The sequence below is a fragment of the Ambystoma mexicanum genome, chromosome 2p (genome assembly GCF_040938575.1).
Source record: "Ambystoma mexicanum isolate Mex_15411 chromosome 2p, UKY_AmexF1_1, whole genome shotgun sequence".
Classification (NCBI taxonomy): domain Eukaryota; kingdom Metazoa; phylum Chordata; class Amphibia; order Caudata; family Ambystomatidae; genus Ambystoma; species Ambystoma mexicanum.
Window position 1 is genome coordinate 61,869,396 of NC_090923.1, and position 20,605 is coordinate 61,890,000.

The 20,605-nt window shown below is 44.1% G+C and overlaps 1 protein-coding gene across 1 annotated transcript in view; it reads left to right on the forward strand.

Annotated features, from left to right (window-relative positions):
• Nucleotides 1-20,605, forward strand: part of LOC138567708 (tubulin tyrosine ligase 3-like) — a 673,617-nt gene that overhangs the window by 623,247 nt on the left and 29,765 nt on the right. The window contains exon 19 of the mRNA XM_069646178.1: nucleotides 8,207-8,816. Coding sequence (XP_069502279.1) covers nucleotides 8,207-8,816 — 610 coding nt within the window. The remainder of the gene's footprint in view (nucleotides 1-8,206; nucleotides 8,817-20,605) is intronic.

Here is a 20,605-nt window from a genome sequence, read left to right on the forward strand (position 1 = left end):
CAATGTGAATTACCTTTAGTGTTCCTTGATATAAACTTCAAATTAACTAGCTACACTAGAAGGTCTCTTGTGGCTACTTTCCCCATCGCATCCTCAATTCCATAGGGCTGAGGTAATTTTTGTCCAATCTTGAATCTCTTTATAATATCCCTTGAGGGCTGCCTCCCATTCCCCATGGTATTTCTCTCTGGGCGAAAGACCGCTTTTAGATTCTTATTGAAATTAAAACCCTTATACCCTCCAATGGGCTTCTGCTCAGCCTTAACTTTTATTTCAATCCCCAGCTCACGCAGTGCTACTTCTACTTCTCCCATAACTTGATTCACTACCACCCGAGCATGGAAGAGTATGTTACTCATGTCCCACCGATCTCTATCCAGAAATTGTATTCTGTCCAAATCACAAGTAGATAGAAGGGCCAGCTTGGGTATTTCTGAAAAAAACATTCAGAATATTCCCTCGATAGACACACAGTGGGATATGTTGCCCCCGTAGACTCCTTATTTGTAGTGTTTTGGATTGTATATCTTCACCACTCCGTCAATCTGGCTTCCGCCCCAGACACGGGACTGAAACCGCCTTACTTGACCTGAAAAACCAGATGGACGATGCCAGAGACATGGGCAAACCAACACTTCTCCTACTTCTTGACTTATCCGTGGCTTTCGATCTTGTAGATCACGACGTCCTATGCCACCACCTCTCCTCCACTGCCAAGTTCTCCCCTGACGCCACTGCATGGATCACTTCCTTCCTACAAGACAGAACCATGCAAGTATTCTCTGACCTAGCCTCCGCCTCACCCTCCTTCATACTCTGTGGTGTGCCGCAAGGCTCCTGCCTCTCTCCCACCCTGTACAACATCTTCACACGGCCCCTCTTCCTCATCCTCGACGCTATGGGTATCTCGTACACTAACTACGCTGACGATACCCAGATCCTCCTTACCCTCACTGGCAACTACGACACTGACTCCTTGAACCTTAACAACCTCTACAACACCATCCAAGCCTGGATGGCAGACAATGGACTATGCCTCAATTCCCATAAGACCAAACTCCTCCTGATAGGTTCCACCGACACACTAAGAAATCTAGACTCCCAATTCAGTCACTTCACCATCGACACCGTCAAAATACCTGTCTCAGACTCAGTCAAAACCCTTGGAGTCTATTTGGATTCCAACCTATCCATGGACAGACAAGTCAATGCAATAGCCTCCTCAGCTGCATATCACGCTAAACTAATCAACGCAGTCAGGCCCTTTCTCTCCAAAGAGAACTGAACAAACATAGCCAGAGCCATCACTGGCTCCAGGCTAGACTACTGCAATGTACTCTTTCTAGGAACCTCCAACAAAAATCTGGAAAGGCTACAAGTCATACAGAATAGTGCTCTCCGTGCAGCCCAAGGCATTGCTAAAAGAGAACACATCTCGGAGGCTAGAAAACTAGCCCACTGGCTCCCAATTAAGGAAAGAATCGTCTTCAAAGCTCTTACACTGACCCACAAGTGCATTCACCTCACTGCTCCCGTTTACCTCTCGGAAAGGATCCACCCTGTCTCCTCCACAAGGCCAACCAGTTCAACCTATACCAACATGCTCTAAGTGCCACTAGTAAAAAGAGCCAGAGCGGGTGGTTCCAGCTTCCCATATCTTGCACCCACACACTGGAATGCCCTACCTCCCACTATCCGAGGTGAGGCTTCCCTCATCGCCTTCCGTAAAGCTATGAAAACCATCCTCTTCACATAAGGTCCCTCGCATCAGTATGAATACTATACATATGACCCACTGCATAAGCTGGAATGTAATGACCAATTGCATAAGCTGTAAGTATTGTATTATGTCTGTAACATTTATAATGTACCAATGACTGCTACCATTCCTCTACCTCTGTAACTAAGCTCTCACAAGTAACAGCGCCTCAATGCCCTTGGGCTGCTTGCGCGCTATATAAATTTAAATAAATAAAATAAAATAAACTAGGGTTTTGTAATATATCTCTAAACACTCCATGGGGGTATCTTTTACATCAAACACAATTTGATCTTGAGCTTTGATTCCCTCGGCACCCCTAAGAATGCTATTAACAGCTATATTCCTCAGGCCTAACGGTCTTCTGTCTTCACAACTGAAAGAATCAGTTAGACCGTCTTGAGGCCCCAGTTTCTCAATGTAATTGGGGACATACATATCACCAAGAACTTTTGGCTGCATTCGGGGATACCTAGGGAGGGGGATTATCTCTTTCGGAACCACAGCCGCCGGGTGACTTATGTTGAATTGAAGATTTTCAAAGAGATACCTCGTTAACATTATATTAATCAGTGTCAGGCCCTTTATTTCAGATGCAGGGTCTTTTATAGGATCTGTCATCCCCGCCACCAAGACGGCCAAATCGGCTGGTTTACAACTGTTAATATCAATATTTATTGGCCTTCTTTCCTTCTCAGATGGACTGGATCCCGTAACAGGCTCATTAGTTGCTCCGTCCACAACCATTTCATCTGCACTCAGTGGTTCTTCTACCCTCCTAGACACCTTGACAGACATACTAGGTTGAGCCAGAGGGTCAGTCTGGATACCTGTATCAACTTTTAAGGGACTGTAACCTTTAAATACACCGATATTCACCGTTTGGACAGCCAGGCCAACATCCAATACTTGCTCATTGGCTGAAGCATACCCAGTTACCTTTGGGGCTCTCCTTTAGGCCCCTACGCTTATTTCTTGTACTTGCAGCACATTTTCCTTAATACCCTTACCTCCTTCACCTATTTACCGCATGGTCTGAGGGACAGTAAGATTACGCAAATATTTGTGTGTCAGGAGGTTTCGTTTCTGTGTTTTTTTTTCATTTCGATTTCCCAACCTGAGAATCCTTTCTTTTCGTTGTACATATCTTACCCTTAATGGGGGTGGTATCTTTGGTTAGATCAATAACATTACAATACTGGCTTTTTGGGGGTTGCCAATCAGGGATTCAGAGTGCTCATACTTAGTTAGACCAATAAGAGAGATAACTGGAATTGGTCCGGAAGGGACTGCCTGAGTTATAGGCCTCACGTTAGTTTTGTCCTTAACCAGAACTTCCCTCCGTTCGTTCTCCTCGGGATCACCGGTTGCTCCACCCAAGCACCAGATATCTTCCCCCTTAACTTGCTCAGATTAATTAGACCTGAATCCATTTGCTCAGGAGTGGTATTATGGATAATGGTTGCGCCACCATCCTGTCCTTGCTGCCGGGCCAACCCATCCGATCTCTCTAAACCTGCCAACCTATTATACATTTCTGCCAATACTTCTGTATGAGATCTGACCTCAGCCTATATATTGTCGTATAAGTTTACGAACAAACTGAAAACCATATTTAGAGCTGAAACCGTAGCTTGAGTAAGTCGGATTCTATCATCCGCCTCTCTCAACGTGTGGTGAATTGAGGGGTCATCTACCAATTCTTTCGGCGCTAACGGCAGGAGTCCTCTCTCTCTGAGCCAGTTTTGTTTTTGTGTATATTCATAAATTTAGTAAGCTCAGAGGGGGATCCTAAATGGGAGGCATCACATGTCTTCTGTACCACATTATTAGATCTACTCTCCAATTGAGTTATATTGTCCACCTCTACCAAATCGGCAAACTGAATAATGCTCAGGTCATTGATTTCATTATCCACTGTTTCATTCACTTCCAGCATCCTTACCACTTTAGCCATCAATGAATGATCCACTCTGGCAGTCACTTTAACCGGGGCAATAGATTTTATTTCGATACTAGTAGCAGATTTTCTCCAGAAATCATTTTTAAATTTTGGTGCCAGCTATTGGAGCACCAAATAAATTCTTAGTCTGCTTTTGTTTTGTCTTCTTCCCCAAGTTACATGCTATTTGTGTTTTAAAGGCATTTTCCCCAAGGTGGGAAACAGCCTTGTCCTAAATCTAAGAGCGGACCATTTCTAAGAGTTTGCTGTTTCAGTTTCTTTGGCAAAGTAGACTTCTGTAATACCTCGGTAATACCTCGTTGCCATTATCCCCATAATTTAAATTACGGGTGGCTTCCGCTTCTGTTAGACAAATCTTGCCCGGCAAAAAAACGGGTTTCACATTCCATTCATAGGGATCACAAACATGTATATCTACTTCCCTGGGGCACGTATCAGCCTGGGCAGATAATGAGTCAAAGTCCTCACTCCGACCAGGGGGATCAAATAACTCAATAACCCCTTTAATCCAAGAGACCTCTATTTGAGTAGGCACCTCTTCCCCCAAATTATGGACCAAAACTGCCACCGGCCTATCCTCCTGATCCTCAATAGAAATTACTCTGTCCTCCTTAAAAATACTCCCATTTACACTTAAACTCCCTGCTGTCAGACAAGGCTTAGAGTCTGGGTCTACAAAGATACCCAGGTTATCCTGGTTATGAATTTGGGCTACAGCAGTCCCCTCTCCCTAAAGTTGAGATAAGATCTTACCAAAGAGGTTGGGAACTACTTTTTCTTCAGAGTACCCCTCTAGCAACGGAAACTTTTAATTTTTGGCTAACCAAGGAATCTAATCCTTAACCCTTCCAATAAGGTTTTGATCCAACGCCAAGATATTATTCATTTTTTTATTACAGAAACTTGCATCTTCAGTAGTTGATTGGATCCTAAGGCCTTTTCGGGGCATTTTAACTCAGGCTAGGTTCACCTCAAAGCAGCCAGAAAATCTGATATGCAGACAAGTAAGAGGAATGCAGGGGCTGGGGACCAATAGGAGTCCAAACCTAAAAAAAGCAGAGGAAACCTGGGCAACATCTCGTATGTAAGGTGCTCTTATAGGTAGTATTTCCTTCTTAATCAATTAGAAATCAGCAATACAAATTTAGTTTCTATAGGAAACTGAATAGCCTAGGGTTACAGGGGTGTTAGAAGGAATTCAATTCAGACCGTTTATCCTCACTTGTTTCAAATAAATATTTAAAAAAGGATCCAAATTGTCAAAAATATCAAAAAGTAATTTAGAGTGTTTTCCTAAAAGGTACAGGTACATCCACTAATAAATATTGGAATACGAAAGTGCAATGTGCAAATAGGTATAGTTTAGAACAATAATATGGCCCAAACTTATCCAAATACAGTCACAATTGTGATGTCATTAAAAAATCATGTCATTAAAAAATACATCAATAAATTGTTAACAAGCGGAGGACAAAAATGTAAAATCACTCACTATGTCAGACCATGAGTATTAAAATACAAAGTACCCTATGCAAGGCAAATATAGTTTAAAACAAAACTATGCTCTAAACTTGTCAGAATTCAATAATTGGGCAGAGTGCAAATACACAGTCTATATTAGACCACAAGTAATTAGTATGACAAATTTGTTAAGAAAATTAACTTTCCATCCGTAGTGGCACTTACGGTTAAGTACCTTATTTAGAAAGCGCCTTGCGAAACCCAGGACTATCTAAAAAGCGGGGAACTCAAAGGCCGTAGCTCGATGTCGCAACCCCATCAGTCCTCCAACTAAACTCGTATATGGTTCCACACGGGTGGGTTCACAACAGGAGGCCTCTGGTATTAATGGAAACCAGAATGCCGGAGGGAGCGCGAAAGCTGGGTCACCCAGCACCTCCCCTGTCCACCCAGTTCGAGGTACAACAAGCGGTACCGCTCTCCTTACTCGAGCAATATAAAACAGTGTTCTTACACCACTGAAGGCGAGAAACAGATGCCGGCGGGAGCTCAAAAGCCATAGCCCGCAGTCACTCTCCCATCCACCCATTTCAAGGTACAGAACACAGTACCACTCTCCTTACTGAAATAGTATGAAACTGCTTTCGTACACCACCGAAGACGGAAAACAAACTGCAGTCAACAATAGGCTCTCACAGTTCCAACCCCACAGAGACAATATTATTGTCCTGAATTCAGAAAGCTCAAAGGTGGTAGCCCACAGTCACTTTCCCAAAGAAAACCAAAAATAAACGTTTAAGTCCACAGATTTGCACGCCACTTACTTTAGAAGTTTGGCTGGGTGTTTGGACGAAACGAGTAGCGAGCGCGGGACACCAGACACACTGACTTGCACACTGCGCCGCGCTGCGCTGGTGTTGTGTTTAAGTAGGTTACTCCTTCTTTTCCAGGGTCCGCCTCACAGTTGAAATAGAAGTCAGACTTCAAACGCTGACACAATGAATGTAGCAAACTGGAAACAGCCTTTAAGGAACATTAACTGCAGCAGACCAACTCGCCAGTAACACCAGACACACTGACTTGCACACCACCTATTCTTATAAGTCTCTGCCGCTCCAGGGATGTTCTATTCTAACAAACAAAGTTCAAAAAGATGGTCAACAGAAAGTTCAGACCTAAACTTTATGGGTCCTTTAGCCACCAGTCTATCCCTAAACTACAGCAAAAGACTTCTTCAAATCCATCCAACCAAAAGTGTTCATAAACCTATCCTTTTAAAATCTACCCCTATTCAAGAAAAACACCATATACCAAATGCTTTCCGACGCAGTCCATTCCTGAGGTTACTCATGGTTATGCCTTCTGTAGTATCTCAGCAAGCTCACCCCCCCCTCTCGTGATTCTTTAGGCCTTCCCACTAGTATCCACTTTAGACCTTTCATGGGGCCTTTCTTCAATACTTCCTCAGCTCTTCTAGCAGAATCAGTCTCCGCCCTTTACTGACTTAGTCCAACTTTTATAGGACCAGGCATGTGACTGATTCCCTGGGATTGTTCTCCCATAGTATGGCTTTATTTAGGGGTTCTGATTGAATTGTTCCCTCCTTGTCATTTGGAATGTTGGCTTATTATTGCTTTCAGTTGATCAGGTCTTAATTGGTAACTAAATGGTTTATGATCAGCACAGATCCTTTAAAGTGAGGTGGGCACTGCTTTGGGTCTACCATTGGGTGTCTAAGCAACACTGTACTGTTACACGGCGATCAGCTCTTCTGATGCGAACGGAGCATGCTGTTTCAGTAGAGCATTTCACCGAAGGTACAGTGTTTGTTTAGATTCCTTCTGGAATCGTTTATGTATACATTAGGCTTTCTGCGAACTACCAATGTTCGCGCCTTCTTCGTTATCTTCGTTTTCCAAGTTTACTAAAGTGCTTTGATCATATTTCACTTCATGACACCCACTCCCTATATTCTGGGCATCATTTGGTGATTTAACATTAACTTTGAGAAATATTACTTTTAGAGATTGATTCCTCTAAGGCATGCTGGAACATGTAGTCCGGGATCATCTACTTGGGTACCGATGAATCCTTTGGAATAAAGGTAATGCTGTGTCTCTGAGGGAGGGCGAGCTCAGAGAATCATACTCCATCCACCCTCTGGGAGGGATATTTGGTAGCGGCCGGTCGCTTAGGCCCCTCATACAAAGGATTGGGGGTTTCTCCACTTGACACCCAGTCGATATTATCAGTGAGCTAACAGTTTTGTGTAAAGCTTTCTGTTCGTGGCACTTTCTGTGCCCTGACGTCTTGGGTTAGCATGAGTTGGGCTATGGCGTGACCCCCACTGCCTGACAATGGGTTCAATAGCCCACCTCGTCTTTAGGGTAGTCACTTCCAGGGCAGGACCGGTGTGGTTATTGCTTATGGCACTTCCAGGCTGGAAATTCTGAGTAAAGGGACAGAGGTGGGGGGCATTGCTTGAGACTGAAAGGGAATATTGATGGGGACATGGGCACCTGTCACATTATGCAAACCACATCCCCATAAGCTGCCAATATAGTCATCCTGTTCAGAAGTGCTTGTGAATCACACTGTGCGCTGTATTTTTATCACCATGCTGTAAACACCTCCAATATGCAGTTTCCAAGTATAGGTTGGAATTAAGCAAATACAACAAATGCATATTGAAACATTCCAAGGTCTAACCCTTGGGTTTAGCTTCACATTTGCGTGTGCTGCAGTGGTACATCTTGAAGCCATCCTTGTCAAATGATTATGTTGTTGACGCAGTCAGATCTCTGGCTACACTTTCAACCCTATCTTTCTCTGTTGACCAGATTTAGATATCCTAAGAAAATGACTTAATTACCCTGTGCCTTGTTGCTCATATTAAATAAATGTAGGGGGTATCTTTAAACAGGTAAATCTCACTGTGATGTATTATATACAGTAACAGATGCTTACTTGTGTTTGGCATGGAAGAGTCACAGATTACATTGTGTTTTACTTTTTCTTCGCAGCCTGCAGTGGATGTGCCCCAGTACGTGGGTATACACCTGATGGTGGAGGGATCCACTGTCAGAAAGCCACGGGCTTTATGCCAAAGGAATGCCGGTGGCCACAGCATTGCCACGCAGAACATCAGCACCCAACGGTACAGCTACAAGGACTCTGCTGCCGCATTCCCAGCTCCTGCGAATGGGCTGCAACAAAGCTTCAAGGGCTCCGCCCAACATGTCTATGGCAGGTCTGCATTGGCCGGGAAGGATCATCGACCCATACAAAGGGTCAAGACAGCCGCCCCAGGCAAAGAGAATAAAGCAAAATTGGAGTCTCAGGCAAAGACCTCAGCGGAGGCCGCAGATCAACTGAAGCCTATTGGCAAGGCAGGACCTCAACGGAGGGAGGAAAAAGCTTTGCTGCAAGGCAGAGCGGTATTCAGAGATGACATAATGGTGCCACCTAGGCCGCGCATGCTGACAGCACCCAAACTCATCCAAAGAAGTAACATGGAGAAGCCTCCAAAGTTGACATACTCTCAGGGGCCACGTGAAGCCTGTTGCTTGGGGGTAAGGTTTGCCAGTCTGGACACGGGGGATTTCCAGGTGCTGAAGAAAGCCCGCTGTACAGGTAAGAAGCAGCAAGTACTGAAAGGGAATGTGTGCGCAGTGGGATCTCCTCGTCGAAAGAACAGATCCTCTTGCGTCCCTTGTCCTTCTGTGCCAGAGGTGCAGAGCAAGCGTGTGCAGGCTTCTCCATACAGCACGACCAGATTGTTAGTTAAATGTGACCCCGCGTCCAAGAAAAAGAAATTACCCCCCTGAACGCCACTTAGTTAAGAGTCTTAGCTGCACCTTGTTCTCTGTCAGAAAATACAAATAAAAGAAGGAAGCTATCTGTTGCAATCCAGAAACTCCTACCTAAAAAGCCATTTTGTTTAGTAGCACATTTTTAATAAATTATATTTTTTTAAGTGCAGCGTATGATTGAGTGTTGCATTAGAGGGTCCCATTGGAGGATGTTATACTTCATGACAGTTTAAACAATAATATCAGAGTTTTCTACTCCATGGCCAAGACTGGCATGATAGAGCAAGTGAAATTCAGACTATCTCAGACACCAGTTTAATAGAATCCTTGATTCCTATTGTTAAGTCTAATGGAAAATGCCTCAGACATTGTGTGGGATCGCCAGTTCCATCCTTTACTTGTCCCGCCAGTCTTTTTGCCACCCAAATGTACCAAACCATTGGTTAATTTGCAGAAGTCCAGTCTCTATTCATTGTAGTCCCTTGCACTGAACAAAATGGTTTTCTTTAAGTTCTCAGTTTATGCAGTAGGTATTTCCACACACCAGGCACATGTGCAATTTGTGCGGGCCGCCACATACATTTTGTTTCGCCACCCTTCCATGAAACACAATACACCATGGGCAGTGTAGGTATGTGCTTGTTTTGTTATGTTCATGGCAGTGGGCATCCAACAGTAATGTCTCAGGGCAGAGCTGGTGGCTCACACATTCTCTGGCTTCATGGCTTTTGTAGCGATATTACGCCTTGCCTGGAAGATTGAAAATGTGTTTTTAGAGATTCACAGATAATGATACCACTAGTGGTTGGACCACTCATCAAAAATAGCTGAACTGCAAACATTCAACCCGGCAACAATACAGAATCATATGCCCCCTCAGGTTGCTTTTAGGGCAAGTTTCTTATTTTTTGTTTCATTTCACCGACCACTCTGTCTATACCAGAGCCAAGCATGCCACATGGGTCTCCCCTATGCTGCATATCCCAGTTCCTAAAAATGCCCTAGATTCGGTCAGATCTGCATCTAGACAGATAATATTCCTGTCTCATGGAGACCCATCTCAGTCCACTGAGATACTATGACAACCTCCGTCCCTGGCCCATGACACAGAGTCTGCATTTATTTCACTTTTGTGCGACATTCGCAGTCCATGTATGTAGGGTTTCCCATTCAGACTCGCTCTCTGACCTCTTGGACATACTTGAACATTGAGTTAGACATGACTCTGCATCTTCATGTGGGGGGGTGGGTCAGAGGAAGTTCCAATGATTGGTTAATTCTTCTTTGAAAGATAGATCAGCCTTTTCTAAGATGACCACAGCTTTCCTTGACCAACTAGGCATGTGGTGTCCATCAAGGTCTTTACTTATTAATATTTGGGTTACCCTCTCTGGCAACAACTGCTCTGTGAAGTTCACAAGAACAAGCTGTACTTGAAAAAACACAAGGTAGTTAATGCTCATTGCTCCAGTGCAAAGATGACTACATGATTTCCCCGTCCAAGCTTGTACCTCTGTTCAGTACCTTACTTCACTCGCATAGCTACCTATGGCTCAACACCACAATACATCAGAGACACAATACCTCTCCACCAATCCAAAATTAACCTTGGCTCCATCTTACAGACTGTTTCTGTGATAGAGGATGGACTAAACCTAGGTGCGCCACATATGCAAAGTGCAAAACCTTTAATAGCTTTTTCAGGATTGGTGAGATTAGTGTCAATAGGGTCTAGGGGAATTCAACTAGAACTTGTAATGTTCACTATGCTAAGTAGTAAGGTAAGATCACTCGAAGTGTCTTGAGGTCCTATTTATGCAGCAAGTACTGGTCTTCCCAAGGATTCCCTAACTAGAGATCACTAACAGTCCTGTTCCCATGGATATAGGACATGACTCACTTCTTGGCAATCTCTGGCCTAGGCATATAATATCCTGCTTGCTTTCTTGCAATATCAATCCTGGAGGTATAGCACCATGTTAAATTATTTGCCGTCTCCTAGCAGCAAGTACTTCTTACCCCTTGCTTAGGGTAATTGTCAGTACTAGCTATTCTCACCATCTCACTGCAGGTCCCAGTCCACTCCATCCAGCCAATGTCAATACCTGTTAATGAATGATTGTCATTTATAAAGCACAAATACATCCCGGAAGAGTACCACTGGGCATACCAAAACAAAACAATGCAAACTATTATGTAAGAGAATTTAACGAGAGCAATTATGAGACATATCTTAAATGTAAGGAGTTGGTCAGGTTACCGATCATCCAAGGAATGTGGATTCCAATGATTTTCTACTTAAACTACAATGTAGCAGCTCACTGCGGTCAAATGCCTAAGTGGGGAGCCAGTATTAATCTTTTTTATTTTTTTTAAACAAAGGCTCACATTTGACTTGTGCCATTTCAGCAGCTCCTGCAAACAGGACTGTGCAAGGCCATACAAGGCTTTATGCACCACAGTTAATCCTTTAAACATTATCTGATTCTTTACTGGCAACCAAAACAGCCTTGGAAGCATAGGAGAAAAATAGGTTTGAGAGTGATGCTTGGCGAGGACCTCACGCCCATGTTTTGGAGCACGTGGAGATGCTGCGGTATACATTGCCTAGACTACAGAAATAGTATGGGGCAATACTCAAGTTAAGCCCAAATAATCACCTGGGCGATGCATAAATAGCTTGTTTCTGTTAGAAAAATTTGAATCCGACACAGAAGTATTAGGAAGTAACGAGAGGAGCTAATGATAGCATTTAATTCTAAGGGCATTGATACAGATGAGTCAGAATTGACACCCACGTAATTAACATGATCTGAGGTGTGTATTCTAGGTGATGAATATTGAGTAGGTTTCTTCAGTTTTCCTCTAGATTAATGGGTTACGTGCAGCAGAAATTCAGTTTTAGCCTGATTAAGGCTTAGCAAACCCTCCTTCATCCACCCTTTGACGAGACTGACAAGCTCCTTAAATCACCCTTGGGTAACCTCCGGATTACCTAATACACTCAATAGGTCTTGTTGTGGATTGTTGTTGCACAGGATTGTTGTGCCATTCTGCCAGCAAATCCCCATTTGTTAAACAGGGATTTGCAGGCAGAATGGCGCACAAATCCCATTTTTTTCGGCAGAAATAATCCACGAATCAGATCCTTAGTCTCTTGGCAACTTTAATGATATTGCCATCTATATTGAATGAAGAGTATTGGGGGTCAAGTTTATTCAGGTTGGTAGGGGCACCTAGGATCCAAACTCAGTCTTCTCATCATTCAGGCAGAGGCTGTGGACTACCATCCATGCCTGGATGATGAGATAGACTTTGTTTAGTAAGGCACGGTGTGTGTGGTAGTTGCCCAAGAGGGGAATAAGTATCTGGGTGTCATCTGCCTAGTTCGTATAGATGACACCCAGATGATCCAATTTATCAAAAAGTGGCTTTGTAAGTACATTATACATGGTAGGAGAGACGCACAAACCTTGTGGCACTCTGCATGTGATAGGGGCTGGGTCTGCCACAGCAGAAGGGGCAAAGCCTCTCATCGATCTATTACTTAGAAAGGATTTTATCCAGTCTGCAGCCTCTTGCGACAAGTTAGCCACTAATGAGAGGTGTTCACAAAGGATATCGTGGTCCACCAAATCAAAAGCAGCTGAAAGGTCTAGTAGGAGAAGTAGAGCACATTGTCTACTGTCCTTAAATTGATCGATATGCATTTTCAAATCGATCTGAGCAGTTTCTGTACCGTGACCTAAAGCCTGATTGTCTAAGTCCTAAGATTATTAGTATCTAGATATTACTGGAACTGGATGTATGCCGCTTTATCAATTATTTTAAGTAGAAAGGGGACGGTGGTTATAGGCCTGTAATTAGTTGGGATGGTTGAGTCTAATGTAGCTTTCTTAAGTAGCAGCAGAACCCAAGCATCTTTATGGTTAGTAGGTACTTGGCAAGTCCTAAATGATGCGTTTATAATTTGGTTATGAAAGGGGCAAGGTCTATGGCGGCTTCTTTAATTATATGAGCTGGACACGAGTCACCTTGACATCTTGATGGTTTAAGGGATGCTATGATCTTTTCAACTTCTATAGTGGTAACTTGGGCAAATTTTAATTCTTGGAGTAAGTTGAAGGCCGGGCTTTTTTTTAGGTCCCTGGGAGGTCTCTGAGTGAGAGAGATTAAGCCTTTTTGCTGCTATTTCTTTTGGAGGGTGACAATTTTATTAGAGAGAGCATTTTGGATGTCCGTGCACCATTCTTTATTTTTTGGGCACGAGTCATCAGGGAGAAGAGAATAGGTGATTCCTTACAATTACAAATAGTTCCTTTGTATTGGAGCTGGCCTTATGAATCCTTTCATTATAAGTTTCTTGTTTAGTTTGAATAATCTCGGCTTCGTATTTTGAGGATATTTCCTTCATTTTGGCTTTGTTTTCTTTTGATGGAAGGTTTTTCCAATTAGCTTCCATTTTCCTTTTTCCTAGCCTTGGGGCTTTCAGCTGAAGGGTGAACCACATGTTAAGGTGTGCTTTTGTTTTACTATTTCTTAGTTTAAGATGGGCAATAGAGTCAAGAGCTTGGGTCATGGTTTTGTAGAAAAGATCGACTAGTTCTGCTGGGTCTTGCGATTTAGAGGAGTTTAAGGTCGGGAGCAAGATGGGCATCAACATGTCAGTAGTAATATTCCGTTTATTTCTGGTGAGGAGGGGTGGGTCAATTTTGTTGGGTATGTTGGCTGGTCGATTGGCACGGGTAGAGAAGGAAATTAGAAAATGGTCAGTTCAAGTCTGGGGTTTGGTGGCTGTGATTGAAGTTTCGTAGTTGAAGTCAGCAACTCAGTCTAGAATTCGCCCTTTCTCATGGGTACGTTCGACAATTCTTTGTGTAAATTCTAGTTCAGTTAGCATTTACCTCGCTGAGTGGTCATTAGGGTCTTGGAATCCTAAATTAAAATCGTCTAACACTAATATTTGTGATGTGGTTTTGGTATTGTCCGAAAGTATGGTGATGAGGTCGTCCTCGACCTACCCAATGGGGCCAGGAGGTTTGTATATTAGGTGGATAGCTAGGGTACTAGATTTGGAGGTAGTTAATTTAAACTGAGAGGAGTTCACATGACTTGACTGTGGGGGTGGTCGTTACTCTAAGCGCTAGGCTAGACTTAGCGATAAAGGCGACCCTGCCTCCTTTTATGTTTTCTTGATCCGCTCTTACAATGGTATAGGCGTCAGGAATAGCCAGAAGAAGGGATGGTCCTGCTGCAGCATGGAGCCAGGTCTCGGAGATAGCTAGGAAATCTAGGTCTCCCTTGTTGATAATATCAGCTATGTCTGTAGCATGCGCGATAATGGATATGGCATTTATGAACGCGCCTTTAATAAGGTGGCTGGTGGACTGGGATTAGGTTGTAGAGTCTTTATCTGAGATCTTGATAGGCTTTATGGTCTGTCGTGCATTAGGTGTTAGTTGAGATGGTTGTGATGGCAATCTAGTCTTGGATAGTGACATCTTAAGGCGAGGTGGTATATATAGTTTCTCCTGCGGTGAACCTGATGCCAAGGCATGTCTAATAAATCTGGAACCTAATCTTTCATTTCTGAGGTCACAGCGACAAGGCTGATTCGCTGTTAGTTTAGATGCAAATAGCTTGATCCATTGGGTAGGGGTGGGAGTGTCTATAAGGTTGGTTGGCCTGGTTTGGTTTATAATATGGCTGCTGGAGCTAAGTTTCATGTGCAGAAGAAATAAGGTAGGTTTGACATATGAGTCAGGTAATCTATATTTCAACGGCGGGAGAAATCTGGTCGGTTTAATCTCAACAGGCGTAGATGAGGTCATGTTTAGGTTAGAGTGTGTCAGTTGTGGCTGAAGGTAGTTTATCACTAAGGCGTAGAAGAGGCTAGCAGCTAGTAGGAGCCAGTGGCTAACTAAGTAAGGCTTGAAAGCATACATACTCTATTATATACTGTCGATTCAAATCCGTGCCTCACGCATAGTGTGCAGCAAGGCCCTGTTTGGGTCTTATCGGTGCAATAGATCATAGATCAAGTCGGAAGGTACATAAATCAAGTCCAATCAATAACAGGCCCACAGATGCTACCGTGGTACATGGTTTGGGTCACAGGCCTAAGTAGATTCAGATCGGAGGGGCATCCCTAGTGAATGTTAGTGTGTGGTTCATGTAGATAGGTAAGTTTGGTTCAGGGCGGCCATGGTATGTTGGGCCTCAGAGACTTTGTCCGCCTCGTCCCCTTGCCCGGTGCAATACTGCATATCACTGGGGTATTCCACCGAGCGTAACCCCAATTTCCCCTACCCAGGAGATCCTCCTCGCTTGCCCTCCCTCAGGGTTGGGATTTGAGAGTGCAAGCCCTTCCCTGGCTACCTGAATAAGGGATTCTTGGGGTCTGCTTGGGAGAATACCCTTAGGTTTCTCACACTGTCTTGGCCCGAGGACCACACTATCTTCAACTTTATCTCACTAAATACTCTCCTTCTAGACCTCTACGTTCCTCTGGCACCAACTCTCGGTGTTTAAAGTGGATCGCTAAACAGAGAGTAGGTGGTCGACCACTCTCCTCTGCTGGTGCCCTCCTATGGAACAGCCTCCTCCTCCTCTCACTGCGCCTTGAGCAGGTCTTCCTTAAATTCAGGAAGCTCCTCAAGACCTTCCTCTTTACCTCCTCCTTCCCTTCTTCTCTCCTCTGCTAATTTTCACAGCTGCTGTGATTGGTGTCCTGGGCCCTCATGCATCCTTGTGGCCTCTCACCCACCCACACCCAATCGTCCCGCTCCTGTCTACCCTCAGCACGTGCCCTTGCATGCCCTCTGCCTTGGTGGCTCGCACCCATCGCGGCCCCAGGTCGTCTAGCACTCTCCGCAGCGTGCACTTCTATAATGTACTTATCTGTGGCTCACCCACGAGCATGCACACTTTAGCACTTCCCCTTCCCTCTTCCTTGCTGTACTTGCATGTTTTGAATATTTACAAGGCACAGTAGGTTTGTCCTCCCCTCTCACCCCCCACTGTTTTTCTTATTTGTTATGTTTGCTCTTGTGGTTCACTCAGTGTTCCCTCCCTTTGCCATGCGGGTGCTTTGAAATTGTATTTACCTGCTATATAGGCGCCTAACAAGGGAACAATAAGTAAAATAATGGAGAGGTTTTATATATACAGTGGGTGATGGAAAGTAAATCTACGTTACGGCATGTTTCACGGTAGCTGGAAAAGATTCCAAGGGACGAATAGTCCCCTTAGAACGGCTTTCACTGAGGAAGGACGAAAACCACATGCTTGTGTTAGTGTCCATTTTTAACTCGTGCTCAAGTACTGTATGATCCAAAGTATTAGATGCAGCCGACAGATTAAAGAGCATCAAAATGACAGCTCAATCAGCCTCAAGGGTCTGAAAGAAGCTTTTGCCTCGCATCCAGGAAGGCGATGAGTCTAATACCAGATTGCTTAACCCCTAGTAGGTTTCTGCTTTTGATGTATTGTTGAAGTTGATGTTGGGCAATTTGATCTTAAATCTTCACCAGGTAAAGAACCTTCAGAAGAGGTCTGTAATCACCACAATCTGTCTATCTAACATGGGCTTTTTATTGGTGAAGTTACCCAATTCTCTCTAAGTGATTCCAGTGCCAACTCTAATTTAAAAGAAGGATTAATTATATTAATGATTGTTGAAGCTATGGCCTGTGAAAATTCCTCAACAATCTCAGAAGAACAAGGCACCTCGGGATAGCTGATCACCTTCCAACTGGAAGTCAAGCGTGACTGCATAGAATGAGAACTGGAAGGTGGAGTGGGAACCTCGCTCTGAGGTTACGCGCATTTATAAGTAGCAGTAGATTCAAATGTCCTGGCGAGCTAAAAGTTCTCTATTTTCTTTACAAAAATGCTTGTTGCACCTTAATTGGGAAGAGCAAGATTCATATTCCTTTCTCATGGACCTTAGTTCCTGTTTTCTGCTGGTAGTGGGATCCTTACATCGTTGCCTTTCAATGGCTCAGGCCTGCAACCTGAAATGGCGCAATTTTGCCGAATTCCAAGGATAATTTTCATGGTCATCAACAATATGTTTTGGCTTCACTGGTGCCACCCCATCAATCAAGAAGATAGAAGAACAATCAGTCTAGTGATGCCATCATCTAAGTCAACATGTTTTTATTTATTCCAATCCCTAGTAAAATTCTGTTGACTAAAAGAATGTTCCTGTCTCTATAAATGCTTTTGACAGCCCCTTATACCTCTCCTATGATTTTATAAAATAGCCCGAGACGGCTGGTCTGTTCTAGGCTCCCACTGTGGGTCTCATCACTTTAGTATTGAAGGTTAATACCCAATACAATAGGCATGCTTTAACATGCGTAGGTGTTGAATGCATTTTATGAAACCTAACTCACTTACAGACTCTAAAAGGTGTATACCCTCCTGTATCAAGAGAGTTGGTCAAACCAAAGTTAAAATTGCCCAAGATTAGCATTCTTAACAGATTCTGATGTAAAGATCACTTTGAAATATGGAGGCCAATAAATCACTGTAATCTGGGTAGAAATATTATCCTCCATAATTAATTTGGTGCTAAGTATGTCACAGCCCATCCATGTGGGCGCAGGAACTAATTTAAAGAATACAGTAATTTCCCCCTCCACACCCGGTATCTGCAGAAATGATCGAATACAAAAATACCTAATGAGAAATGACCTCATTTTTGTGTCAAATTCATTAGGTATTTTTGTTAATTTTTATTTAACATGGATGCCAGGTGGGCTACGGGGATAGGTTAAGGTAGGGTGAAGTAGGAGGAACAGCGGGCACCGACCCTGCCCGCATTATTACAAAATAAACTCAGTAATCTCTCATTAGGTACATTTTTCTTCGATCATTTCATGGTATCCCCACACCCAGCAACTATATCCACATGGAGTTTCAAGTAAACCTTGTGCAATGCCAGTGCAAGTAAAGGAACGGACTGTTGTTGTGATCTGGTTTAAGAACGATCATTAACTAGAGCACAGCATAAGGAGCTATTTTTAGATGTAACACAATCATGCTGTCATATTATAACCCTCCACACAAGGGTCCAACCACCTGGATCAGGAGGGCTGGAGAGTCTCATCTTCCTGGGCCAATTAGGTATATACTTGCAGGCCTTCAGCACACCCTCTTGAAACCACAGGTCTATGTTGCCTAAGGACCAAGCATGAGTTTTCCCTGAAACAAATATTTCCCTGCAACAATAAATTCCTTTCCTTGCTCCTGCCTGCCAACTTCCTAAACCTCCTCAGTCGGTCTCCTGGTGCATAGTCTAGTCTGTGCCACTTACTGAGAGCTCTCTCTTTTACGGTACTCCTGAGTAGCTTGATTACTCAGTAAAGGTTCTGATTGGGTATTCCCTGTTCTCTCTTTATTCCCACTAGGTGCATGTTATATGCGCTTTTCACTTGTTGTACATATTCTGCCACTTTAACTAAGGCTTATCAACCATTGCTGGTCAATCTGTCGCTTTTGGTAATTGGGCATAAATAGGATTGTATGGCAGAAGCCTACAGCTGGTACCATCAGTCATTTTGAAGTCCGGGGGAAGTGCATCAGTGGCCATGAGGTTCTGCAGTGTTGGCCCATGTCTGCTCAGCTCCCTACGTTGCTTGTGAGCACGGCCAGTGGTGCGGCTGCTCCCGAGCATAGCAAGGGACACTGTGCTAACACTGGTGGCAGAAGCAGTGAGTTTTAAGTAACTCTGGAAGGGGTGAATTAGGTGCATCACAAATCACAAAGTTGCCCGTCTGCACAGGGGGTTGGGAAATGGGTAGATGAATCAGCAGACAAATCGAAACTAGCAAAATAGGGTAGAAACTGGCTTAATTTACATCACAAACACATGTCTTGGGATGGACTGAGTGAATGAATGAGGGGGTTTCAAATAATCGAAAAGGGTCAACACCAGCTTGTCTGAGAACCAAAGTCTTTCAGTCCATTGCTAATTTTTCTGGAACGTTGCCTCCAGACAGGCAAATGATTCACTTGCAGTCAATATGGTTTGAAGGGTCCCTCTGCACTTCTTACTTGTTTTGGATGGTTCTTTGTGCTGTGGTCATTGTAGCTAGGATACAGAGTTATTTAGCTCACCCCTCCACAAGCTGCGCTCGAGGTGTCCAACCTGCTTCAGACAATTCCACACCTGGGTCAGGCTTTTTCAGATCTCATTGGGCCGGGGGATCTTCGGGAGTGAGCCCTGCGACAATGGCGACTAACTGCCCCAGTAGTCACTAGCACAGGGTAGTTAAGCGTTCCTTCCACTGGACCTTTCAAAACCCCTTCTCAAAATCCCAGTCTTTTCTGCTCACTATTTGCTCCTCTCATCACTGTGCCCTTGGCAACGCCCTGCAATGATGGGTCCATCTTTCCCTCCCCTCTTAGCCTCTTTTCTTCTCTTCTTGGTAATTCTGTTCTTTCACCCTTCTGTACTCTCTCCTCATTGTCTATTTGTTTTGCACTTGTTTCAGCTCTGTTCTTCTCTTCCATCTCCCCAGCCTTCCTTCTTATGCACCCATCCTCTCCACCTTGATCTTCAGTCTTTACATGGAACCGCTTGGAACCCTATTTGCAGCACATTATATCCACACACAAGTGTGCAAATGACACGCAGCTCTGTCTCAAGATTTCCTCCATCGAAGGCATCCACAGGCTCATGGCCTGCCTGCCATTGATCCAGTCGTGGATGTTCAGTTCTTACCTGAAGCTCAACTCTTCCAAGACAGAATTCCTATTGCTTACCAACAACACAAAGCACCCGTACATCCATACCTGGCTTTTGCTGTGCACCTCGGGGGATTCACACCCCAGCTGGCCACCTGTGCCAAGACCCTTGTGTTTGACATTGACAGACACTTCTCCTTCAAACACCGCATAGCAGGGTAGACACAAACAGCTTGATACCAACTTTCTCTCCTGCAGAAAATTAAGCCTGACGGCCCAGAAAAGAACTTCATATCGCTGTCCCAGCTTGGCACTCGACCACGTGGATGGTGTTAATGACAGTTTGGAAGGCCTTCCGGCCACTACCCTGGCTCCCTTGAGATGTGTCCTGCATGCTGCCGCACGACTTATCAAAGGACTCCGCATATTCAACCACATCATCCCAACCCTGCATTGGCTCCCATTACAAGCCTGTATCATCTTCAAATCCTGCTGCCCATTCTACAAGTCTGTCACCCTGAAGCCCCAAGCTACCTCACTAAGAAACTAACATCTCTGGAGGCCTAAAATCAACCAGAAGGACATGTGCAGACTTGAACTCTGCCGATGCAGGAATTAAAGCGCCAGATGACAGGTTTTCTCTATCTGTGACTCAAGGCACTGGAATCTCTTCCCCATCAATATCACACTCGCCCCAAACATCTACAGTACAGGAAGGACACTCTTCATCAAGGAATGGATCCTAGGTTCATTCACCCTCCACTCCCCAACCTACCTAAGACCGGGTGATCTGATCCCCACTATTTCCTCCCCTGGTTAATTGTAGATCTATTGCTGATAATGTATTTTTATTTATTTATTTATTTATTTGAATTTATAAAGCGCTCAACGGCCCTTGGGCATCGTGGCGCTGTT